We start from the raw sequence: 25,857 nt of genomic DNA, 5'->3' as shown, positions 1-25,857 counted from the left end.
TTTGCGGATGCTTTTGATCCTTAAATAATTTAACATTGCTGTTCGACATTTCCTATTTACATGTTCTTTGAAATTAAGATTTTCATCTAAAAATGCACCCAAATATCGTATACATTCTACAGACTTTATTTCATTTTCATTAATGTTAATCACTTTTGTAGCACATTTTTCTAGTTGTTTTTTACTGCCAAATAGAATAAATTCTGTTTTTGATGCATTCATTTTTAGTTTATTAGCGTTCATCTAGTTGTTAATAATCTTTGCACAATCCTCAAGCTCGCGAATAGCCTCAATTTCGCTGTGTTTCGACGTTGGATTAAAGCGTGTAATTGCGGTATGGTCATCTGCAAAGCCGAAAACTGATATGGAAGGAGGAATGACATCAAATATAGTTCCTGCGTACACCAGATATAACCAGGGTCCTAAGCAGCTACCTTGTGGAACGCTGCATTGCAGCTGACGCACAGATGATGAAATGGAATTTACACATACTTGGCAGCCACGAGGTCGCAAGTATGAATCTACCCATTTTAATGCCAAACCACAGATTCCATATTGTTTTTGAAGTACTTTTATTAATATATCGTGGTCTACAGTATCGAATGCGGCGCTGAGATCGATTGCTATAAGAGCCGTTACGTCTTGTTTCTCCATAGAGTCAAGCAGGTCATTTACGAGTCTTAAAAGCGCAGATTCACAAGAATGGAAACGTCTGTATGCCGACTGATTTTTGGGGAGTAGATTGTTTTCATTAACATGCGAATTGAGTCTACATAGAGCGGATTTTTCGATAAGTTTTTAAAGAAATGACAGATTACTCACTGGTCGGTAGTTCGCTTACTCCAATTCCAAACCTATTTTCTTTCAAAGAGGTCTAACAATCGCCTGCTTCCATTTTGCTGGAAAGATACCATGTTTCAATGAAAGGTTAACAATTTTCGTAATGTTTGGTAAAAGGTCATTTAAAAAAGATTTCAAAATATTGGTTGGTAAGATGTCTCATTCGCAAGATTTAGTTTGGAGTTCCATAATAAGATTTTTTATTTCATCTTGCGAGAGTTCTTGAAATTCACTAAATGAAGGAACATCTTTATGCCTTGGTTCAAAATTATCAAAATGTTTTAATGATTGTCTAATCTTGTCTATTTTATCCATGAAATAGTCGGCAAAATTTTCCGCAAGCGCTGCGTCGCTTTTAGCATTCGGCATCGGAATTTCTATCTTAGTACCGGAAAGTTCCGAAACGAACCTATATAGCTTTTTGGAATCTCCTTTAAAGTTGAGTACTTTTTCACTCAAAACTTGTTTTTTCTCCCGATTTAACTCATAATTATACTTGTTGCGCGCTGTTTTCATGGCCATGTACTGATGCGGTTGTTTATAAGTTTTCCATGTTCTCTCTGCCTTGCGTGAAACACATTTAAGATGATGAATATTTTCAGTAAACCATGGTTATGGTGCTCGTACAATCCGCGTTTTTTCCTTTATTGGGGCATGAATGTCTAAAATATCTCTTACCGCAGTTTCAAACTTATCGACAGATTGATTAACATCTTCACAATCGATTACGATTTCACTTAGATCCTGCCCAAATTATTGGGCATTTCAAAGCACATATTACGTTGTCTAGGTAGGGGAAGGAGGAACACCCTATACTAACCCCCTCACTTCCCATTTGAACAGCTACTGCCAAGTTTTCATTCCGGAATGCTTTTTCTTCCTTATTTGATTCCTTCATGAAATGAGATTGAAAGGAAGTACTACCCCTTACGAATAAGGTATATTAAGTTATGTTATTCTACCTCCCATCACCTCTTGTGTTGATTGGATACCAGTCAATCATGTAAGAGCCCCTATCACCATATCTATGACCACTAGTAAGTTTTTCTTATTTAATATCAATTCCGTACCTCCGTACATAGCACATGTTTTAAATGTCAAAGTAAGCTGTCGAGTGTAAAAGTCAGTGCTTCTAGCGAAAGTCCTTTAATATCAACTTCAGAGTACTTAGAATCAGAATGTTTTAACAAAGTAAGTTTGAAGATGATCCATCGCAAGATATGAAAATTTACGAGTTCCATTTTCTTTGAGGAAGCAGTTGCCTATGATGTAAAAAAAAAAAAAAAAAAAAAAAAAAAAAAAGGCTGCTCTTTAATTAAATGTGATGACTGGTTGTATAAAGCGTAGAAAAGGCATACATTTATTTTGATGCTTTTGATGTTTGAAAAGTTTTGAGATTTTAAATTTATATGATCACAGATTTAAACTTCTATAAACATATATTGATATTTTATTTTCATGACATTAAAAAAAATGTTTGTATCATCTGTCCTTAAAGTAAATTACAATCAAACAAGCTAGACATACAGCAAATTCATTTGAATTGTTAGATTCTTAGACGAAAAGGTAACACATTTACTTATTAATCAATTTATTTTACAGAAGAAAAAAAATGACCGATGATCGAAATAGGCTGAGTCAAACAAATTCAGTCCATCTTGTTTGAAAAATATGCAAATCAATTACAGTAAAACTTGGTTATAGCGAAGTTCTGGGGACCTGCGAATTTACTTCGCTATATCCGTAATTCGTTATATCCGTTTAACGAATTCCTTAAAGTATGCATAACGCATTCGCAATGTAGATGTTCTTCCATTCAAATATGACTACCAAATGTATTTAGGGAAGTATAAAATACAAAACTTATCTTGGAGTTCAAAAGTTTTTAATGATGAATTGAGTTTCAAATAAAAAATTAATGTCAGTTTAATATTCTAAAAATTTAGATCTTTGAAAATTCGCTATAAAATACGTATATTTCGCTATTTTTAACTTTTACGGGACATAAAATAAGTTCGCTATAACCGTAAATTCGCTATATCATAGTTCGTTATATCCGTAAAATTTTAAAGGGAATTGTTAAGAATTTCACCGGGGATTGCAAAAAAACTTCGCTTTATCCGTAAATTCGGTATATCCGTGTTCGTACTAAACGAGTTTTACTGTAGAAGGTATAAAACCCTTATACAAAACCAGAACGATTGAGATTTTTTCCTTCTTGTTTGTCAGGGACTAGAAACACCAACTGTGATTACACTATTTAACTCTAAAGAACTAAGTGCATCTGCACAATTTCAGCGTAAACAGTCTATCACGTGACAATGTAATGGTTATTTTGATTTTTCTTATCATGGATGATAGGAAAAATATGTGAATAGGCAGCAAGAAAGATATTGAAACTTTTTCAAAGGAACTTGGATAAATTGTTTGTTTGTTTACGTTCCATTCGAGAATGTTTCACTCATATAGAGACATCACCATATACCGGTGAAGGGCTTCAAATTTAGACATTTACTCGGCACTCCGGGAGATTGAACAGTGAGGGTTCTTTATCATACCAACGCCTACTATGACAAAGGACCTCACTTTTAAACGTCTCATCCGAAAGACCCATGGCTTTCACTTCTAATGCTGGGCGCTTAACGAAGGAACATTTACTACCTATGTTTACATCTTAGGTTTGGCGCGGTGCGGCGAACGAGAATCGAATGATATATAAAGATTGAATAAAAGATTGAATGAACGAACAAATTGAACATTCTCTTATTTCTCAATTCTAAATTAAATACCACCATAGAACTATCAATTTCATTTTTTGCGTTTTTTTAACAAACCAAAAATAGCTGAAAGCTGACATTTTTATGCAGCATAGCGGCAATCTAATTACCAGATTACCTTTCTCTGTTCATTATGTTATTATCCCCGATACGCATAAATAAGAGAATGCCATTTTCAAGGTCAGTACATGAAAAAAAGGGGGGGGGTAATATTATGCAACTCTTGCTTTTATGAAATTCAAACATAATGCTTGAAAAAGATCCAGAATAAATAACTTATGACCAGTATGTTTTAATGTAGCCAAGACGTCAAAGATCATATTCCCTTTTTTTGGACAATGGTCCCAGTAAGTCTGCGAAAGTCATTCATGCCTAAATCTAGAAGTCTTATATGGTTTTCTGGATATTCTATTTCTGTTTAATTCTTGAAAATAGGACATTCGTTGAAAGAGTTTAAATATAGGACAGGGGACTTTAAACATATTTATTTTAAAGCTAAAACAGATAAACGTACCGATATCAATTCTGGTTACCTTGATGCTTTTGTTTTAAATCTTGTGTGCAGACATAAATCCCCGTCATCGTCAATAACATATATTTAAGTGGGTTGAAGGAATAATCAAGGGCAATCGTAGCTGACAAAGCTATACATGCTCACTGCAGGCATTATCTGAAATTGCCATGTTTATAAAATCTGCATTGATTTTTTTTATTCTGAATACAAATGTAAGTATATGTTATGCACTATAAAATTGATAATTATTTGTTAAGTCTACAAGGACAATAAGTTCTTTTCAAATAACACCATACTGAGTTTCTCCAGTAACAAGCATCTATTACACTATTTTAACTTATGGATATCTTTTTCACTATCTTTCTATACATTTCGTTTTTCTTTTATTATAACAGCCATTATAAATTTTTAACTTTAGATATAATGTTTCACAATAAGGTGCAAATGTATTTTGCTTATGAATGGGTGGGGGTTGTGGCTAGCAACCAAAATTAATAACTTTCTACAGATTTAAAAGAGATTTCCTTTGTTAACGGATCTTTTTATGCGAAATGTATTTCAAGTGAATTGAAAATATCGATATGCATTGTAAGTTCATTGATTTTAGAAAGTATAAAATCTTCAAATTATTCAATCATCAATTTATTTATTATTAAAAGTTCCCTTCTCTCTCTCCCAAGTCATCAGGAATTTGAGAAGTCTCCTTACCCATTTAAAATTTTGACCTTTGAATTTCAGCGTTAGATAAGACACAAAAAGACATTTACTTCTATGCACAAGAAGACTAGAGTGCAAATTATTTACGATGACGGGGATTTATAAATAGAATACTTAGAAAATGGAACTAACTATGCATTCTTTAAAGAATAACAATTATGTCTGTTAACAAATACTGTTCAATTTAAATGACCTCCTATTCTATGATCAATGACTAAAAATCAATAAAATATTAAGATTTCGACCAGTAATCAAGCTTAAAGTCAAATTAAACAATACAAATCGGGAGCAGAGAAAAAACGGACCTCTTAAAGCATCAGAGGTAGGATCAAGGGCTATGAAGAAGTCTGAATCCCCTGCCGACTGTTCACACCCTCGTGTGCTTCTTTTCATGGTCAGGCAAACGGAAAAATCCGTAGATCATTCAATGTAAAAATAATGGGCTACCAATTTTTCTGAAAAAAGTCAGTCAACATTCGATTTAACGTCCGATTGTATTCGCTGACAAAGTCACTGTATCAGCCATAGAATTTTTGAAAGTTTAATTTAAACGAGATTGTTGATATTCTTGTATAATCAACTTATTTGTCAATAGCTTGCCTCGCTTTAGGTAGAGCATGTTTTGCGTATCGAATTAAAGGAGAGACATAAACTCCATATGCTGGTGATAATGGTATATAGCTACCTAAATGAGGGAAGTTAACGATAGAGAAGTTGATGTCATCACGTTTATCTTAAAGTTTTCTTGGTAGGTTAAAGGTTAGATCAACAAAGACAATGTTTATGTTTATTAGGTCACCTGAGTCACTCAGGTGACCTATTGCTATTCGTTCTCGTCCGTCGGCGTGCGTCGTGTGTCGTGTGTTAACATTTGAACATTTTTAGCTTCTTCTCTGAAACCGCTTAATCAATTTCAACCAAATTAGGCATATAGCATCTATGGGTAAAGGGGAACAAAAATTGTGAATTTCATGGTCCCTGCCCCCCTGGGGCCTGACGGGTGGGGCTAAAACCACCAAAAATAATGCAATCTTTAAAAATCTTCTTCTTTACTCCTGGATCAAGCAGTCAAACTGTTGGCATGATTGAAATAAGCATTGAGACCTCTACCAAAATTGTGAAATTCATGGCCCCAGGGTCAGGGGTTCTGGCCCCAGGGTGGGGCTATATAGATCATATAGTGAAAGTGCATTATTTCTTTGAAAATCTTCTTCTCTGCTCCTGGGTATTAAATAAAGTAACTTAGTACATAGTTATGATGAACAAGAGTGCCTCTTCCAAAATTGTGAAATTCATGGCCCCAAGGTCAGGGGTTCTGGTGTTAGGGCGGGGCTCTATTGATTATATAGTGAAAAAGTATTAATTCTTTGAAAATCTTCTTCTCTGCTCCTGGGTATTAAATAAAGTAACTAAGTACATAGTTATGATGAGCAAGAGTGCTTCTTCCAAAATTGTGAAATTCATGGCCCCAGGGTCAGGGGTTCTGGCCCCAGGGTGGGGCTATATAGATCATATAGTGAAAGTGCATTATTTCTTTGAAAATCTTCTTCTCTGCTCCTGGGTATTAAATAAAGTAACTTAGTACATAGTTATGAAGAGCAAAAGTGTCTCTTCCAAAATTGTGAAATTCATGGCCCCAGGGTCAGGGGTTCTGGTGTTAGGGTTGGGCTCAAATAATTATATAGTGAAAAAGCATGAATTCTTTGAAAATCTTCTCCTCTGCTCCTGGGCATTAAGGTGATAAACTAAGTACACAGTTATGAGGAGGAGGTGGGCTTCTTCCAGAATTGTGAAAGCCATGGCCCCTGGGTCAGGGGTTCTGGTGTTAGGGCGGGGCTCTATTGATTATATAGTGAAAATGCATTGATTCTTTGAAAATCTTCTTCTCTGCTACTGGAGATTATTTAAACAAACTAAGTGGATGGTTATGATGCATAAGGATGCCTTTTCAAAAATTGTGAATTCCATGGCCCCAGGATCAGGGGTTCTGGTGTTAGGACGGGGCTCTATTGATTATATAGTGAAAATGCATTGATTCTTTGAAAATCTTCTTCTCTGCTACTGGAGATTATTTAAAACAAACTAAGTGCATGATTATGATAGGCAAGGATGCCTCTTCCAAAATATTTAAATATATGGCCTCAGTTTTCGGGGTTCTTGAGGGGGGGGGGGCTCTATTGATTATATAGTGAAAAAGCATTAATTCTACTAATTAATCATTAATTAATCCTGCCTGCTCCTTAGTGTTGAGCTGATAAATAAATTGCTTAGCTATGATGAAAATGGGAGCTTCGAACAGAATTTTTAAATCTTGTGGTCCTAGGGTCAGGGGTTCTGGCATAACGAGAGGGGGGGGGGGGCTTTTGATAATATTGTGGAAAAGTGTTAATTCTTTGAAGTCCATAGTTATGATGATGACGGTAACTCTTCCAAATTTGTAAATTTCTTGACCCTTGGTCTCTGGTTCTGGTGTTAGGGTAAGGCTTTGTTGAATCTGTAGTGAAAATGCATTGTACCTGTGAAATTCTTCTCTGCTTCTGGGCATATCGGAAGCAAACTGAATAAAAGTTTAAATGATATAAGTAAGCAGATTTCTACCAGATTTTTGAACATCTGTACCATTTGTCTAAGCATTCTGGTCCTGGGCAGGGCTCTATTAATTTGTATTCTACTGAGAGAAGTTATTCCCCTTTTCCATTCACCTTTGATAATTAATCACTGTAAATAATGTATTTGAAAGGTTAATAGAATAAGATAATTTTGCAAGAATGTTTATCGTATAATTCAAAAAGGACTTTCTTAGTTTTAATAATCAGGTAGACCTGTAAGTAATAGATAAATAAAAATGAGACAAAAACAACTTATCTTATTAAAAGTTCTTCAAAGACCATAAGAGAGGTCAATGCTAGAGGTCTTAATATGGGTTTAAAAATAATACAGAAGCACTAATAGTTTGTTAGTAGTCTGCATGGTGAAAGTGTTAAGTGGGGGACAGATTAGAACTTACTTTATGAGTTGATACTGAATACTAGACTAATTATTTTGTTGATCCTGATCTTTCTACTTCTCTTGCTTTAGGGCAACAAAGCTTCATCTATCAGTGTATTTAACTTCTAAATTGTTGTATTATACTCAGGTGACCGTTAAGGCCCTTGGGCCTCTTGTATTTTCTTTTTATTTTAATATGTTTAATACCGTGGATAATTATATCAGATACTTTACTCTCCAATTAAAAACCATTGCATACCAAAATGCTTGCCTACGCAATTTGTATTTTAAGTTCGTTTATAAATAAATTTCATTTTAGGAAATCGCTTAAAATTTTAACTTATTCTTTTTGAATCAAACTTAAAATATGTGTTGTTGTTTTCTTCTTAAGTTTGATAGACATTTCGCTTTATTTATCAGGAAATTCTAAAGCATAAAAAAATTCAGTCTATTATTCCATTAATATTTCCTACAGATATTCCCCAGCCATTGCATGCAAAATTTCAATTATAAACAAACTCTATAGTGCGTAGATATTGACCATCCTAAACATAATCCTACCAAGTGTTCTTGTTTTTTCCTCCTTTTTCAACTGTAGTTCAGAAGGACACTTCATTACTGTTGATATAAGTATAGTTTTAAATGACGACCTAAAAGCTACTATTTTAAAAGGTCCTAAATTCAGGGAAAATTCCAGATCTTTCTAATTGTGACAGAACTTCATTTCTATTAAGAATTCTGTGAGGAGTATGCTAGACGAAGGGCGAAATATGAAGGAGACCTTGATACTCTGTTAAAATGGATAAAGTGTTTAGGTATATATTAAAGAATCGTATTAGAACATTAATGGTCAAAATGCGAACTATTTTTCCTCTCGGCAATTAAATATGGTGGAGTGTGTACACTCATCTCCGTTCGGTGACCAAATTTTGTTTCAATATAGTGGAAAAGTGAACACAGAGCTTCAACCAGAAAGTGATCCCAGTTTATTTGACTTAAATCACGCAGATATGTTAAGGCTGTCCGAGGGCTTAATATGCATTAAAATATACATTTTATTTTGAGCTTTATTTTAATTTCAATTTGTAATCTGTCTGAATTTGCAGTCAACTTGTGATGAGAGTGTTATCAGGTATTATAATAATGCATTTTTTGTGATGTCACATGACTTTGTAAATCACGTGACGGACACTTATAAATTTCTAAATGTTGCACAAAAATCGCTTCGGCACAAGTGCAAAACAACATTATTGAGGAAAATTTATAACATAAGTCAATTCATCGTGATTTTTGGTACATATAAAGTGCTGGGGGCAGGTCTGAATTTTACTTCTTGAGAAAATATTCCAAGAGAAATTCAACTTACCCACATACAAGGGGGCATTTTCCACTCTTTATTGCAATTTATACAAAATAGGATAATTTTCATACACTCCCCCAGCAAAATTCAGTTAGAGGACATACTTCTCTAGTAGATTAACACAAAATATCTTCAATTTATCCTTATTAATCACTTGTGCCAGTCAAATATATACCCGATTTATAAAATCTAACTCTCTCCAAAGACGTGTAAGGGGGAGCTTTTCACAGTCAATTTTTTGTTATTGTTTGAATATATGTATATCGGACAAGTTAAAGGAATAACGATATTAAATTGCAAATGTTCAACATCATAATAGCATACTTAAGCTTAAAGAACAATCCGGACGTTTGAATCAAACAGTAACGCTAAAAAATCTTTACATGTCATGTGAAAGGAATGTAAAAGTTATGACACTCTCCCCGTCATGTCAGCTCAAATATGCAGTGACTTGACGTCATATGCTATTATGACGTCATATCTAGGTATTTCAGATAATTACTACAGTTGGAACAGTTTGATTTTTTACGGACAGCCTTATCCTAGCCGCGCAACCTAACAAGCATATTTTTGACAATGTTAGTGACTCTACAATCAGCCAATTTAACCAACTCAACCAAAACGATAAACCACAATGGCGTGAGTTAAACTCAGACGCCTGTATCGATGCACAAAACTCCAGTAATAACTTCCTGAGAAATGTTGACATCAATGCAAGAAAACCAAGGTTTTCAACTCTCGATTGCAATTTGCATAATCTACTCAGAGATTTGTATGTTAAAAGTTGCTTGACGTCACCCTCAATGATGAAAATTTAGTTATTGACTATAAAGCAGCGCTGTGTTCAAAAGCCAAAGCCATCGAGGAATATAACATCAAGAAAATCTAACAAACGTAGTTCTAGTGTAGTAAAATACGCCAGAGACTGTTTTGCTTTGTATATGTTTTGTAATAGGGACGCTTCCTTTTTGTCTGATGTATTTGATAAATATAAATATGAACAAAATGATTTGCCAAAAAGTTTGATAATTGAAATGCGTTCCACCAATCAAACACTACTACAAAGAGTTACTAGCTAGAAGAAGTTCAGTGTAGTGGTACTAAGACGACCCAGAATCTCAAAAGAACTATTACCGATCTCAATTCAAAAAATGAGGCGCTTCAATCAGAAATTGAGCTTCTACATAGCGATTTTCGTACACATATACTTGGATGTGAAACTTCACGTAAGGTGACTAAGGCACACCTACAATCCCTTCGAGGTGTAGACTTTACCGAGTACCAAGCCCAAACTAATAAATTCAGTAGTGAATTAACCCGCTTGTCGAAAGTATGTGTTCATATACAGAGACAACTATCCGGGAAAAAAAACGTCAAAACCCTTTGCGTCAGCAGTGTCCCCTCAAGGTGCCTCGCGCAATACACAGTCTACACAGACCAGCAGTAACGGTTCATCACACTTGAGTACTTCTCTCGCTACCCGTGTTACTTCAACTGCAAACGACACGATTGATCGCCCGCATTGTGTAAAATTGATCCCTGATCAAAACAAAACAATCCCAAGCAAATCAACAGAATATACCCACACCCGTTCACCGGTTGATGTAGCGCAAATCAACATTTCAACCTCTGCAAGAGATCATGGTCAAAATGATTATGCGGCCACACTTGACTATACTATCCCCGATAGTTCCGTAATCAAAAGGCCAACGATCAGAACGGGTCTTTCGAACACCAATAACGATAATACAGGAAGTTCCTGTACAAACAATAAAGAAAAAACTCACAATTCAGCCCATAGCACGAATAACAAAGCAAGTGTCCCACAGACCTCTACAGAGAGATCAAGTATTCCTATTTTCTCCCGTGAAAATCCTGTAAAAAACGTCGACGCTAAGGACTCAGAGGAAGAAGATATTTTCGAAGGTGTAACCTACAAGCATAACGCCAGATACAACGTCTCAGGAATAAGACCCAGATCCACGTAGGCTGGTATGCTGAACTTTCTGAGAGCTAAGGGCGTGTCTGTCTCGCATTTTGTGCTCTTCAAACCTAAACAACCGGGATCTCGACGGAATGCGAAGATTAACGTGGTGCTACGCGATGCTGAGATTATAGAATCGCCTGGGTTCTGGCCGAAAGGAATCTCGTGTCGTCAGTGGCTGATTACTAAACAATAGGAGGACAAAATCGCAAAGGAGTCCGAAGTTGATTCTGTGGTCGACAGAGAAAAAGGAAAACTGGGGTCCTCAAGACTGAAATAAATATCAGACACTATTTAAACAGCGTCTTGTTTTTTACTTATTATATGTCAAAAAGCCTTAATATTCGGTGTTGGAATATACGAGGTATCATGTCCTCTTCAATGTGTTTGTCAGATATTCTTGGTAACTCTAATTGTGATTTAGCTATATCTGAACACAAGCTTAAGCCAGATAATATCAATTATCTAGATACGATCCATTCTAATTTTTCCGGTTTGTAAGAACTGAATCGGGTGTTGACAGTACTCACGAATATTCCCGTTTTATAGGTAGAAGTGATATTGGTATCATGTATAAAAAAGACTTAGCTTTTTTCAGTGTATGAAATACCTGATATCGACTCATCTCGCATAATTGGTATTGAGTTAAAACGCTCACACCAGCAATCCTTATACATTTTTGGTGTTTATCTCCGGTCAGATAGTAACATCCAGTTTTACGCAAATGAATTAAACATCCTTGATGCTTTATTCAATCATTTTTCGTTGCAAGGTGATGTTATTATAGGGGGAGATTTCAATGCCAGTTGCTTAAATGTTGATAAGCTTAGAGCAAACCTACATAAATATAAGTCTTTAAAAGAATTTATAAAGCGAAACGATATTGGGTTCCCTGGCATTGACTTCTCTGCCTCAGGATCACATTATACTTCATTCCGACTCAAACCTCCCTGGACTACATACTCTGGTCTTGGGTAAATATGTACAACAATATCATGTATAAAAAGAGGGGGCTTTTTGTCTTACATTGCATCATCTGCCATCACTTATGGTGCTTAATAATGATGTTTAAGGATACATAACACAAACAAAAATTTCATGCCTGGATTGATATATATATTTTGACTGATTTCAAATAGAAATGACATAAATAATAAATCCCTAAAATATAAAGAAATCGTAAATTTTCTTTGGTGCTAAAATTTGCGACTTTGTTTTGTTTTCTACATAATTCTATACAAAAAACACGTATTTTTAACATTGTGACAAAATCTTACTAAATTCTCCCACTTTACATTGCAGACATTATTCAGGTTACCCATTTGAATATTAATCTAAATTAAAAATATTGCTGATTTTTGAAAAAAAAGTTTGTTTGTGTTATTTATCCTTAAAGTCATGTATTATGTGAATCGCTAGCATCGCTCCCGCCTTGGCATAAAGCGGAGAGTAGTAAACTTAAAGAATATGAAACATTTATTGAAAATCAAATTGTACAGTTTTTAAGAAGAGATCTTAATTGTATTGACGATGTCAATTCATTTTGTTGTGATTTAAATGTGTTGTTGCACAATGCTGCGTCCCTGTCCATACCTATTGCTAAATACAAACCTTATTTAAAACCTGAGTGGACATCAAACGTGAAAGTACTTCATTCCCTGGAACGTCAACAACGTCAAGTTTGGATTCACTAAGGTGGCCGTCGCGGAATGAAAAATGAATCTTATCGAAACTACAAGCGTGCTAAAAGAAACTTTCGGAATGAATTGAACAAAGAGCTATGATCGGTACATGACAAAAGTTTTCAGTGATATCGATCAAGCCTCCGAATGAGAAGTACGCTTATTTTGGAAATTAATTCACCGCCAACGGCCAAGAAACTGTAAGATCTACCCTGAAATAGAACGGAATGGATAAACATATGATGACCCGTTTGGAGTTGCTATGTGCTTTGCACAACACTTCGAAAATGTTTATAATTCCAATGACTGTGATCATTATGTCTCAGCTTTTAAAAACACTATCGAAAGCTCATATAAGGAAATAAAACAATCAATTCTCGTCGACAGGGGGCTGTCAATACCTGGAGGCCCAGTAACTCCCGAGGAAATCCTCTTCATTACATCTACCCTCAAGCGTAGGAAGGCTCCGGGGCTCGACTGCATTCAGACTGAATACTTTATTTTCGGTGGCTTAGGCCTAACCAAATGTATTGCTCACGTCTTGAACTCCATTATAAAGATAGGGAACGTGCCCACAATATGGAAGTGCGATCTCATCACTCTGATCTATAAAGGCAGCAATAAACTCAGGAAATCTTTACTTCCTTGTCTTTAAAATGTTCGAAAAACTGTTGTTAACGAGAATAAAGACATTTCATTTGCCACATATCTATTTCCCCAATCCCCAACAACAAGGATTCCAGCAAAAGTTAGGATGTATTGCTGCTTCCTTCAACCTACAAGAAACAATATTTCACGATATGGAACACGGAAGTCCCGTTTTTGTTGCCTTTCTGGACACCCAGAAGGCGTTTGACACAGTCTGGAGACATGGTCTCATGTACAAATTACACCAGTTGGGTGTATCCGGCCTCTTGTGGTCTCTCATTGATGACTGTCACACCGGCACTTCAAGTTCCGTTAATCAAACGAACCTTGAATGGTTTCCTGTTTCCCAAGTTGTGAGACAAGGAGGTGTGCTCTCTACTTTCTTGTATTTAGTGTTCAACAATGATCTACTGAATGAACTCCAAAGTACAGTCAACAACATAGGGATATACAGTATTGCTGGTTCAAATCCAACTTTCGCTTACGACATTTCCTACATAGTTCTCTCCCCTGTAGGGCTTCAGAAGATGCTCGACATTGCATACATTTATTCCACGCGATGGCGAATCAAATTTAATGCCAGCAAGTCAAGTGTACTTCGCTTCACCCGATCCGGTAACCGTCTTGGTACCTCTCTGTCCTGGAGGTTAGGTGAAGAACCTGTTCGTCTGTCTGAGACCTATAACCATCTTGGGATCTTCCTACACTGTAAGATGGATCCGAGCGAGAAAACTCTCAATGCCTGTAGGAAGGGACGCCAAGCATACTTTGCTCTGAAGGCGTGTGAACATTTAAACCCCTTGACTGTTGCAAATTTGTATAAGAAGGCGGTGCTTCCTACCGGAAGCGAATTATGGTGTGATCTCCGGCAAAAGGATATGAAAGCTCTCAGTACCTTTCAGCATTTTTATTTGTAAACATACCATGTCTCTACCAAAACAAAGTAGGTCCAACATGTGTGAGAGCCTACTAGGCCTTACTCCAATAACTGCTGAAATTGACATCAAAAAGCTTCAGTTCCTTGGCTGTCTCTGTGAATTAGATCCCAGTATTCTCACTAAACAGATATTCCTGTATCGTCTTAAATTTTTGACTACCTGCATAACACGGATATTGTTACGTATGGATTCATTCCGGACATTATTTCGGTACTGTCCAAATACAACCTCTTTCACTTCCTTAAACAGTACCTTTCCTTCAAAGCTTGAATGGAAAAGAACGTCAGAACATCTGCTTTTGCACATGTCTCATTATCCCGGCAAGAGCGCATGAATAATGACTCTGACAGTTTAATATTGTGTGTTTAAGGAATTTGCCTAAAAGCCTTTGGTCTCTCCCTACAAACACATATGAAATTCAGCTATGCAAATTTATCGCTAAACTCTGGACTCTTTTGGATATACCTGAAGAATCTTGTCCTATTTGCATCAGAACGTTCACAAACGTTTTTGACCATCTGTCTACTTCATGCTCTGGAACAACCACATATAGAGACGCTTGGTGGGAAACCATAATTGAAGATTTTGATATTACCCTTGGTTCAGAACTCTCTGGACTCTCTCATCGAGACCTTTATATGTTCCTTCTTGGAGCCCGAACTTCTTCTGCACGATTCTCAACTTTTGATAACCCTAATCTATACCTGCTAAACTTTAGGTATATTAGGGACGCAGCAGCTCATTTTTACAGAGTTATTCAATCTCAGTAATCTGGTCTGTGTTCTTTCACCTGATTTTTCACTTCTGTGTAACTTTTGTTCACGCAAATTTCTTTACTTATTTATTTTATAACTATTTTTTTCCCTAATTTATTATCTACAATAATGTTGTAAATATGTTTGATTGTATATTGTATTGCTGATTATGAATCTCTGTTTCGGAGGAAAGAAATAAAGAATGAATGAATGTTAACAGGAAGAGAAAAAAAGATTAGAAAGTCTACATGAAAAATATTTTAAAATATTTTTTGTTCCAGTTGGCAAAGCTTGTAACAATATAGTCTTTGTATGTAAGGTTCATTATTTCAACTGCATTTTAGAAGTACTCGGCTTTTATTCCACAGCTGGAAATCCGATCTATGTAATAATATTTTAACTGATTTGATACTCAAGTACATGCCCTGAGTACAATCAATTTTTAAATCGAGGCAAGTAACTCAAAAATAAATTGATCTTACAAGGATCTCAACAACTCCGGTTACAGTCAGCTTTTCACAAATTCTGAAGTCGTTACAATGACCTTGTTAGCAAATACAACCTATCGTTGGGTCGTATTTCTTATGTTTGATAAATTTCTTAGGTCAATGCTTTTATGCTAACTTTTACTACGGAGTACTCTGTGTACCTGATCAATACATAGGGCTCACCGCGGGTGTGACCGGTCAACAGGGGATGTTTACTCCTCCTAGGCACATGACCAACCTTGTGTTTCCAGGGGGCCATGTTCTCGCCCTGTTCACGATTTGTTTTGTTTTACTGGGTTGAAGAGATTGTTCACTGTATTGTTTGTAATCTTAAACTTTTACAGTGCAAAAAGAAAACTTCTGTTAGAAAAATGTAGCGTTGTCGATGGTTTGCAAATATATCAGGAAAAAAATTACAAGCAAAAATAGTTATACTAGACATTTTAGATTATACATCATACGCTTTGCTAATATAGAAGGAAATATTATTAGAACAATAAATTTAGAAACCCACCCCCAGAAAATAATTAACTAATTAATAAGACTGATTTGTTATTCGAATTGATATGAAAACTGAATCATTTCTCAATTTAGCTATAGTTTAAAATTAAAAAAAATTCTTTTCTGAATTTTAAACTTCATTCGTGTTCTGAAATACTTATTCATTTATCTAGAATTTTGTATTATTCCCAATATGGACCTAATAATAGACCATTAAGGACACATGATACAAATCAAAATTTATGGATTGGTATATACTTTTTTTTCAATTTTTTAAGTTGTGTTTAGTTGTATCTTAGTTTTAGTAAATGATGCAAGTATTAAATTCCTTAAGTTTCTAAGATATTAAGATATTGTGAATTGTCATTGCTCTTTCAGGTTTTCAAAATAAATCTATACAATTTTAACGACTTATATTAATAGGACTCTATGATCGATGATGAAAACAAATTTAACTATATTTATAAAAAAAAAAAAAAAAAAAAAACAACATAGATTAAGTAACTTGACTTAATTTTTTATTGACAATGCTTTACTCTTATTTGATTGAATGTATGTTGTTTAACGCCTCATTCGAGAATTTTCACCGTATGAAGGTTAAGGGCTTAAAATTTAGACCTATACTCGGCACTCAGGGCCATTGAATAGTGAGGGTTCTTTATCGTGCCAACGCTTACGTGAAACGGGACCTCGGTTCTTAAGGTCTCACCCGAAAGACCCGTGCCTTTCACTTCTAATGCCGGGAGTTTGGCGAAGGAACATTAACTATGTTTACGTCTTCGGTTTGATGCAGCGCGGCGAAGGAGAATCGAACCCGGGCCTCCCGATCACGTAATGGACAATGCATTACTGATGAAAATTACATTAAATCTTTGGTAAACGTGATGACCTACTTTCTATCGTCAACTTCCCTTATTTATGTAGCAACATACCATTATGACCAGGTTTTGGTGTTTATGTTTCCATGTTCTGCATATGTTTGATTTTTAAGCAGAGGCAGGTTACTGACAAATAGACGATATTACAAGGATATAATCGATCTTGATTAAAGTCAAACTTTTGCAAATTATATGGTTGGTACAGTGATGTTAATTGAAAATACAATGTGTTGTTAGGTCTCATGCTACTTGAAGTATTTCATACAAATTATTAAGTCATCTTGTTCAAGATGTCACTCTAATACATTCATATGATGCTGGTTGCAGATTTTTTATGAAATATGATTATTTTTACATTCTCAGTTTACGGCGACCAGATCGAAATACCAAGAAAAGAGATTATCAATATATGTAGCACAAATCAATGTACATAATTTTACCTACAAATCTATACCTTAAGCATTTGATTGAATGTCATTCAATTAGCAAGTATTATAGAAAATATGAAGAAAAGCCACAACTCGGTGTAATTATCACAACTAGGTAATAAACATTTTTACCTAAATATTAGAAACTGTTTTTTTTTTTAAGAAAAATCACAAAATTAGAAGGATTCTGAAACGTTGAATGGGGATTTTTTGCTCCTAACAACACAAATTTTAATTCCTTATTATATAATTCAGATTGCCGTGCTGTTCCTCCATTATGTCAGCAATGTCATCATACGTTATTGTGTCGTCATGTCTAGGTAGTTCGAAGAAGTTACTACAGTTGGTGCACTGTGATATTTTACTGACAGTCTTATCAAAACCGCGAGAGAAAGTTTCATGAATAAATACATGATTTATTTAAAATGGAAATCGCAGACATAAATAGTAGAGTAAAAGATTTTTTTTTAAATATTTACTTCTTTAAACATCGTTATGGAAATGCAACTTACATCCAAACGGGAAGGCATGTCAGTAGTGGTTATTGACCAGGACCCTAACTGGACCGATGCTCAGAGAAAAAGCGAAGAAAAATTCTGGAGGCACAGGTTCATTCCGTTCCGATGGTATTAACAAACTGGATGACTTCTCCAGGATGAACTTGAATTAGGCAAAAATGTTTGACAATTTCTGGGATAATTTTGAGAAAATGATTTAGAGAACGTGTCAATAATTTTCCATAGATTATGAATCATTATTAAAAAAAATCCTGCGTCACGAGTGAAATAAATTCCATATTCATTTACAAAACGTTGAATTTTCTGTTTATTACATTTTCTTTGATTTTCCCTTTGCCCCTGTCTTTTCTTAACACAGTGTCATAAGCTTGACGTCATAGTTGAGCGGTTGAGACGTCATAGCTTAGTAGTTGTGAGATTGAAAACATTACATAGCATGGATTTTAGCAACATATTTGGGAAGAAATTTGCAGTTTTAGTCTCTATCAAGATGGTTAGTTACTATCTCTATCTTATGACGGGCCAGAAATTATTTTTTACTTACTTTGGTATCTTTTCACACTGTGAGAGAATATCATTTTGGTATCCTTTCACACTGTGAGAGAATATCACTTTTATTCAATAAATAAATCACAGTATTTCACTGTTGAAAATGTAATAAAATATATTATTATATAGTCTATTTATAGTCCCTATATAATCTAAACAAACGCAAGCAGTTCATAACACTACATATTCACTGGTTTTGAAGCCGTATTCACCGGAGGGTCGGTGCGCGTGCAGCGGCATTGTGACGTCACAATCAACACCTCAAACAACGTTGTAAACAATGGTTGCAACGGCCGGAGCCAGCTGTGTATCTGAGCAGGAAAAAACATTAGTCAAGCCTATCGCAGGATTATTTTCTAGACATTTCGATCTCTTACAAACAGCAAAAAGAAAACACGGAAATTATAACTTGTGATATAATATAATATAATATAATACATGTATAATATAAAAATTCCATAGTTCATTGAGAAAAATGTATTATTGTTTTCATTTTGAATTGATTATCGATTATGCACACACACACACACACACACACACACACACACACACACAAACCGATGTCGCAAAATTAAGACGTTTCGGGGATTAATAATAATATAAAAGACACCTTAAAAGTACATCGGACTGATAACATTTTTTCATTGGTAGAAAGTTTCATTGTAGAGAGTCTGTTTCTTTATTATCTAGAATGTTCTAAAGTCACGAAAAAAAAAAATGAAAACCAGAGATAACTGTTTCTGGATTAAGATTTTATTTTTCCATGATTTAAGGGGAACAAACCATTGTACATGCGATATAAAGAATGTGAAAGATTTGCCATATGATACTTTTTTTTCAAACAAAACAATTATCTCCAAATAGAGAACAAGAACAAATGACCTAGCAAAAAGTTTATCAACTTGCTTTAAACAAATTTAACAAGGAAAAAACTATACAATCAATATGTTCATGAATCTGGATATCAAGTAGTCAAGTACTAAAGTCAAGTAATTTTTTTAGTTATAGTCGGAAGGTATATACAGTATAACATAATAACATGAGCTATGATAGCTCTTTAACCGACTTAGATAAAAGATAAAAGTAAGTTAAAATATACAAAACTAATAAAAGGAACATAAAATGAATCGATTAAAAATAAACAATTGAAGGTTAAGAAATTAACACAGTACAGCACAGACATTTACTAGCACAGATAAAACTAAAATTTAAAAAGAAGAAGAAAGTAAAAACGAAAGAAAAACTGAATAAACAAAAAAGCAGCATAGATAGTAAACACTGGTCTCCAAAAACTACATAGATATTGTCATTCAGAAACTCAAGCATCTTTTTAATGTCAACTTCAGAGTACTTGTGTGTACAATCACAATGTTTTTAACAAAATAAGTTTGCGAATGACAAATACCTCGGTAATATTGAAATATACTTATTAGACACGTTCATATCACACATTAAAACTCAACACTATCATGTTTCTAAAAAGTGCGTTGAAAATTCAAACATGGTTCCGATGTCATTATTGTACCCTAAATATCCAAAATAGCCTGCCTTCTATACCTTTTTGTCAATTATTTACATTATTTTCATCTTTCTAGTTCACACATGATGCCAATGTTTACGATGAGCAAGTCTTCTGTATACATTGGAGAGAAAAAATAATGAAACCTTAGAATAACACGAATAATGTTTGTCAATTGAAAGAAATGTTATAAATTCACAAAATAAATAAACCATCTGGTTTAAATCTATACAAAAGTCTTAATTATTCAATTAAAAATGATATTATATGTGTTTTTGTGAAATGTTTCATAGAGATACCATTTTCGTTCATATTTAGGCAAACAGAATTTCTTGATTTTTTGCAGAGAATGACCATGAAACAGTCTGCTTATATGATTGTGTGTATTTTCTCGATTACCACGGAGAGTGGAGTTGTAAGTATTTGTAGATTTTGTATTTTTGAATTTTTTTGTTTATGCTTTCTTCTCGATTTTTGTGACGTAATAAGCAGTGTGTTCATATTTCAGATTATTTTTGATTATTCTATTAAAAAAGGTGTCACTCTGCCATCTGATACATACTTTAAATTCATTATATTTCCACTGTCAAATGTAAATCGAAAAGTATAATTTTAAATCTATCTAAGATGACATATCCTTTGGAGAATCCTCCCCTTTACACCATTGATGCCTGTCCTGGCAACCAGACTGAATGGGAGGCGGCTTCAAGGAGACTGAACTGTACAATGAAATCAAACGTCTTCAAAAATAGATATCACTGTGTGGCCACCAGAGACCGATCACGGCTGGTGGAGTTCTGTTATCCACAGTATAGGAGCCTGTTTGGGAAAGGTTTGTATCTTCTGAATTATTATTTAAAGACGTTTTATTTCGTTCAATTATATTTTAAAGCAGAAAGCTGAATATATTAAAATTAATTCAGTTTATCAAATCACAGATTTGCAGTTTAGCTATAAATGTTATAGGCAGATATTTCCTAATTGACGATTTTTTTCTCTGAAGCTTTATCTCGAAAGCTACTTGTACTTGTATCGTTCTTAAACTCACTGAATTTGCAGAGAGGAAAAATTTGATTTTTATTTTATACATATTAGCAGATGAGATATATTTAGACGTGATTAAATAAAATAAACTATATTTTACTGTTCTAGGACAGTGTGTTATAATCGATCCTCCGCTCACATTGGACAATTATACTTGTCTTCATTTCACGAATGGATGTCCTGATGATAATTATTTCACTGACCAGTTATACAAATGTAAGTCTCTGGTTCAAATTAAACAATACGATTCCGTATGTTTTAAAGACATTGTGCAATATTTTTTTTCGAAAGTTATTGTCTATTTTATTTAATGTTATTTCATTTATTTAGGTTTTTTTCTTTTTCACAGATCCTAATTGTTTCCGGATTGAACCTGCTCTGAAGTGTTTCATTTCTGATGAATCATGTTTGAAGAAGAATCGGTAATTCATTGATTTGCCTAGAAAAGAAGCATTATGATGAATTATTTGTCGACGATAATGATTACAATGTGATATTTCGGTATTTTGTAGTAGGATTACCGCAATGCAAAGTGAAGAAGAGTCCACTTCACAGTTATCCATAGCTCAGAACTTTACTAAACAGTCACACAAAAAGAAAGATTTAGTTCCTATTTTAGTTCCTACGTTTCTCCTTCTCGGAATCTTTTTTGGAATCGTAATATTTACGATGACCCGATTAAAAAGGAGGAATTGCTTGACAACAAAAAATCCAATGGGAGATGTTCATAGTGTCAAGAGCGATGTAACAGAATACTTGCTACAAAGTAAGTATTTTTCTCCTATTAAGACTAACGTTATTAAGTCAAAGACATTTTTGATTTGAATTTGACTTTGAACATATAAAAAACCTCATTTTATAAATTTACATAAGATTTAAGAACACTGATTTATATCTCCTTTCAAGGTGAAACAGAAAATGTGAACAAAATCGACTCTATAGAAATATATCGTGTGCAGGATGAGACAAACACGGAGGATAAAAATGTAATAGTTGAGAGGCGTGACTGGCAAAGAGATGAAGAACACATAGGTAATAGGAACAATCTTATAAATATTACTTACACAATGGAATTATAAAAATAATACCACAATATTTTAATGCAATTGCATTTCTCCTGATAATATTACGTATTACATTTTTCAATGAAATGCAAAAATAGATGTGCAACTTTCATTAATCTATCTATCTTGAACAATTTACTTAGGGTCAAATTTAAAAACAAAACAACAAAAGAATCAATGAAAAAGGTGAAGATAACGAACAGCATTCGATCTCAAAAACATATAAGCGATAAAAACATGTGAAGAGGGCATCAAACATGGACACCTGGAAATTCCTGAGGTGTGATCAGGTGCCAGTTGACCGTGCCCTATGCTGAGATCAGGTAGACTGACAGCATTCAGTAGTCAATTCAGTATGAAAAACAAAGGCCTAGCAATTGATATGAAATACATCTGTCAACATACGACCCAATGACAGCTTATATTTGCTACGAAGGTGCTACTGACTTTAAACGATTTGTTCATCATATTATGTTCGAAAGGGAAGCAGAAAATCTTAATATTTTGAGTATGGTTGTTGCAATGAAAGAGAGATTTTATTTTTAAAAAATCGAAGCAACTTCATGCTTGCACAGAGACCAACACATTCGTATCATATTTGGAAAGAGGAAGAGTCGTTATGGATCATAATATTAATCGGCCCTGTTATTGAATATGATCAGGATTTTTTCACATGGTGTCTACAATGCATATTTCCTAAAAGAGTTTAAATTTCTCCGATACCACTTTTATTTTTTCATCAAGAGCCTCTTAAAAATGGCATGATTGTCCACAAAAGTCGTGCTTTAGGGCATGGCGTCACGATGTAAATTTTACCTTATCAATATTTGCTATAGACAACTCTAAAAATTTCTACGTTTAAAATCTGTTAATTTTCTAATATGAAAAGTTTTTTAATAACTTAATGTTTTTTTTTTCACATTAACCAAATTACATAATATACTTTCTTAATGTCATGATTTTGAAATTTTTTGTTACGATATGTATGCTGAAATATTAATGGGATAAATACATAAAAACGATTTGGAAAGAGAAAACTTTCAAAAGTTTATTCTCCTGAAATAAATAAATATTTTTTTAATTACAATAACAACAACAATAGAGATTCTTTATACATATGCAGCAACTACACACATAAATTTAACTAAAACTAGAGCCGAGCTCGTTGCAATGCAACGAATAGGTCTTCCGGCGGAGCTCTGGACAGGACAGAGCGACCTTGAGTCAAGGTCATGCAACATTTTAAGGTTATAAACAATCCTGTAAGGGGCATCAACTTTCAATGTTTCAACAGTAGAAAGACAATAAAGGAATGTAAAATTCCCCTGTCAGTGAACTTGAACTTGTCCAAATAACTTTGCGTCAAGCCATGACATTCTGCAGCTGGTTAAGAGCAAACACCATCTTTATGTCACCGACATTAAAAAAAATCACAGTCACGTATTCTTTCAGACTATTCATCCAAAACATCATATTCTAAGTGACCTCGAATTTAAGTCAAGGCCATTACACACTCTGGATGATATATTTATCATCTTTTCAGTGAAATGCAAATGCATGCAATTTTTTCTATTACAAAAGTATAGACCTTTTTGTTTATTTGTTTGTATGTTGTTTAACGTCCCTTTCGAGAATTTTTCAATCATATGGAGACGCCACCATTTGCCGATGGAGATCTGCAAATTTTGACCTATACTCGGCACACATGGCCATTTAGCAGTGAGGGATCTTTTTCGTGCCAGCACCTACTGCCAGACGGGACCTCAGTTTGTACGGTCTCATCCGAAGGATCAGTCTCTGCGTCCCACAGTGGGATTCGAACCTGCGATGTAAGGATCAACTCCATAATCCACGACTCTAGAGCAGACACTCTTACCACTGCGCCACTTGGGCGACTAGACCTTTTTGAATTTTACACTTATTATATCAGTGACCTTGAACTTGCCTAAATGACCTATGTTAAGGTCAAAAGCAACCTTTGAACAAATTATGAGCTTCCAGTGATACCCAATGACAAAGATATACCTGAAAAAGAATATTGCACTTTTCTGTCAGTGACCTTGAACTTGCCAGAAAGACCTTGGATCAAGGTCAAAACACATTCTATGATCATAAGCAATCTCTGTATCAAGTAAAAGCTTCCAGTGATTTTATATAACAAAGTTATAGCATGTGGAAAAAAAATAATATTTATCTGCCAGTGACCTTGAACTTGCCGAAAAAACCTTTGTTCAAGGTCAGGAAAACCCATCTCAAGCAATCTGAGAAAAAGTTTCCTGTGTTCCTCCCACCCCTTATAAATTTATAATCCAGGCACGAATTTTGCCACTTCTTCTGCCAGTCTAGTACTATGTTATCTCAAACCGGTGGATCATAAGCAATCTTTGTTCCAAGTATGAGCTTCAAAAGTTATAACACATACAGTAATCTTACAGTTTTCTGTCAGTGACCTTGAACTTACAGGAATGACCTTGGATGAAAGTCGTGTCAAACCCTTTAATTTTGTCTTAAGCAATTTCTGTATCAAGTATGATACTTGCTATTTTTTTCCAATGACCTTGAACTTGCTGGAATGATGTTGGAATGACACACCTTCGGATCATTAATAATCTTTGTACTAAGTATGACCTTCCAGTTTCTTCATAACAAAGTTATAATATCCTTGGCGAACTAACACGTACAGACGGACAGCTAGGCAGACGGACAGTGTGATTCCAAAAGACTCAAAACACCCCCACCCCAAACCCACACACTTCGTTTGGGGGATATATAAATTCCTTTGTTAAATTATGAACACTCTCTCCGGCCCAAACCTTCTCCCTGGAATCAATATTTGAAAAAAAGAAAATGAATGTATGCTATGTTGGAAATTTTCTCATTCTAGTCCAGGGATTCTTGAGAATACTATTTTCAAATGACCCCATGCGCGGATCTAGAGGGGGTTGGGGGCAGTTAAATGTATATACTAAACAAGAGGCCCATGGGCCACATCGCTCACCTGAGTAACTTTGGCCATGCTGTTCATTACCAGACTTCCACCCTTGTAATACCTATTGTGGCCCCACCCTACCCCCAGGGGCCATGATTTGAACAATTTAGAATCTACACTACCCCGGGATGCTTCCACATAAGTTTCAGTCTTTCTGGTCCAGTGGTTTTTGAGAAGATTTTTAAAGATTTTTCCTATATATTTCAATGTAAAACTTGAGATTCCCCCTATTGTGGCCCCGCCCTATCCCCGGGGTCATGATTTGAACAATTTAGAGTCTACACTACTTGAGGATGCTTCCACATAAGTTTCAGCTTTTCTGGCTCAGTGGTTCTTGAGAAGAAGATTTTTAAAGATTTTTCCTATACATTTCAATGTAAAACTTATATTTCCTATTGTGGCCACGCCCTACCCCCGGGGGTCATGATTTGAATAATTTAGAATCTACACTACCCCAGGATGCTTCCACGTAAGTTTCAGCTTTTCTAGCCCAGTGGTTCTTGAGAAGAAGATTTTTTTAATGACCCCACCCTATTTTTGTCTTTTCTTGATTATCTCCCCTTGTAAGGGGACTTGGTCCTTTATTTTAAAAATTTAAACTTCCCTTCCCCCAAGGATACTTTGTATCAAGTTTAGTAAAAATTGGCCCAGTGGTTCTTGAGAAGAAGTTGAAAAT

The 25,857-nt window shown here is 34.8% G+C and overlaps 1 protein-coding gene across 1 annotated transcript in view; it reads left to right on the top strand.

The window, feature by feature from the left end:
- Positions 1-20,711: 20,711 nt before the first annotated feature.
- The window catches only part of LOC133198422 (uncharacterized), a 35,633-nt gene continuing 30,487 nt past the window's right edge, over positions 20,712-25,857 (top strand). Inside the window, exons 1-5 of the mRNA XM_061334517.1 lie at positions 20,712-20,916; positions 21,237-21,344; positions 21,478-21,550; positions 21,641-21,894; positions 22,035-22,160. Of these exons, the coding sequence (XP_061190501.1) occupies positions 20,712-20,916; positions 21,237-21,344; positions 21,478-21,550; positions 21,641-21,894; positions 22,035-22,160 (766 nt within the window). The remainder of the gene's footprint in view (positions 20,917-21,236; positions 21,345-21,477; positions 21,551-21,640; positions 21,895-22,034; positions 22,161-25,857) is intronic.

Source organism: Saccostrea echinata, unplaced genomic scaffold (assembly GCF_033153115.1).
Source record: "Saccostrea echinata isolate AGI-Se365-2 ecotype Australia unplaced genomic scaffold, CSIRO_AGI_Sech_v1 ptg000033l, whole genome shotgun sequence".
In the NCBI taxonomy this organism is placed as follows: domain Eukaryota; kingdom Metazoa; phylum Mollusca; class Bivalvia; order Ostreida; family Ostreidae; genus Saccostrea; species Saccostrea echinata.
The sequence above is the reverse complement of the archived record's forward strand: the minus strand, read 5'-3'. Positions and strand labels throughout refer to the sequence as shown.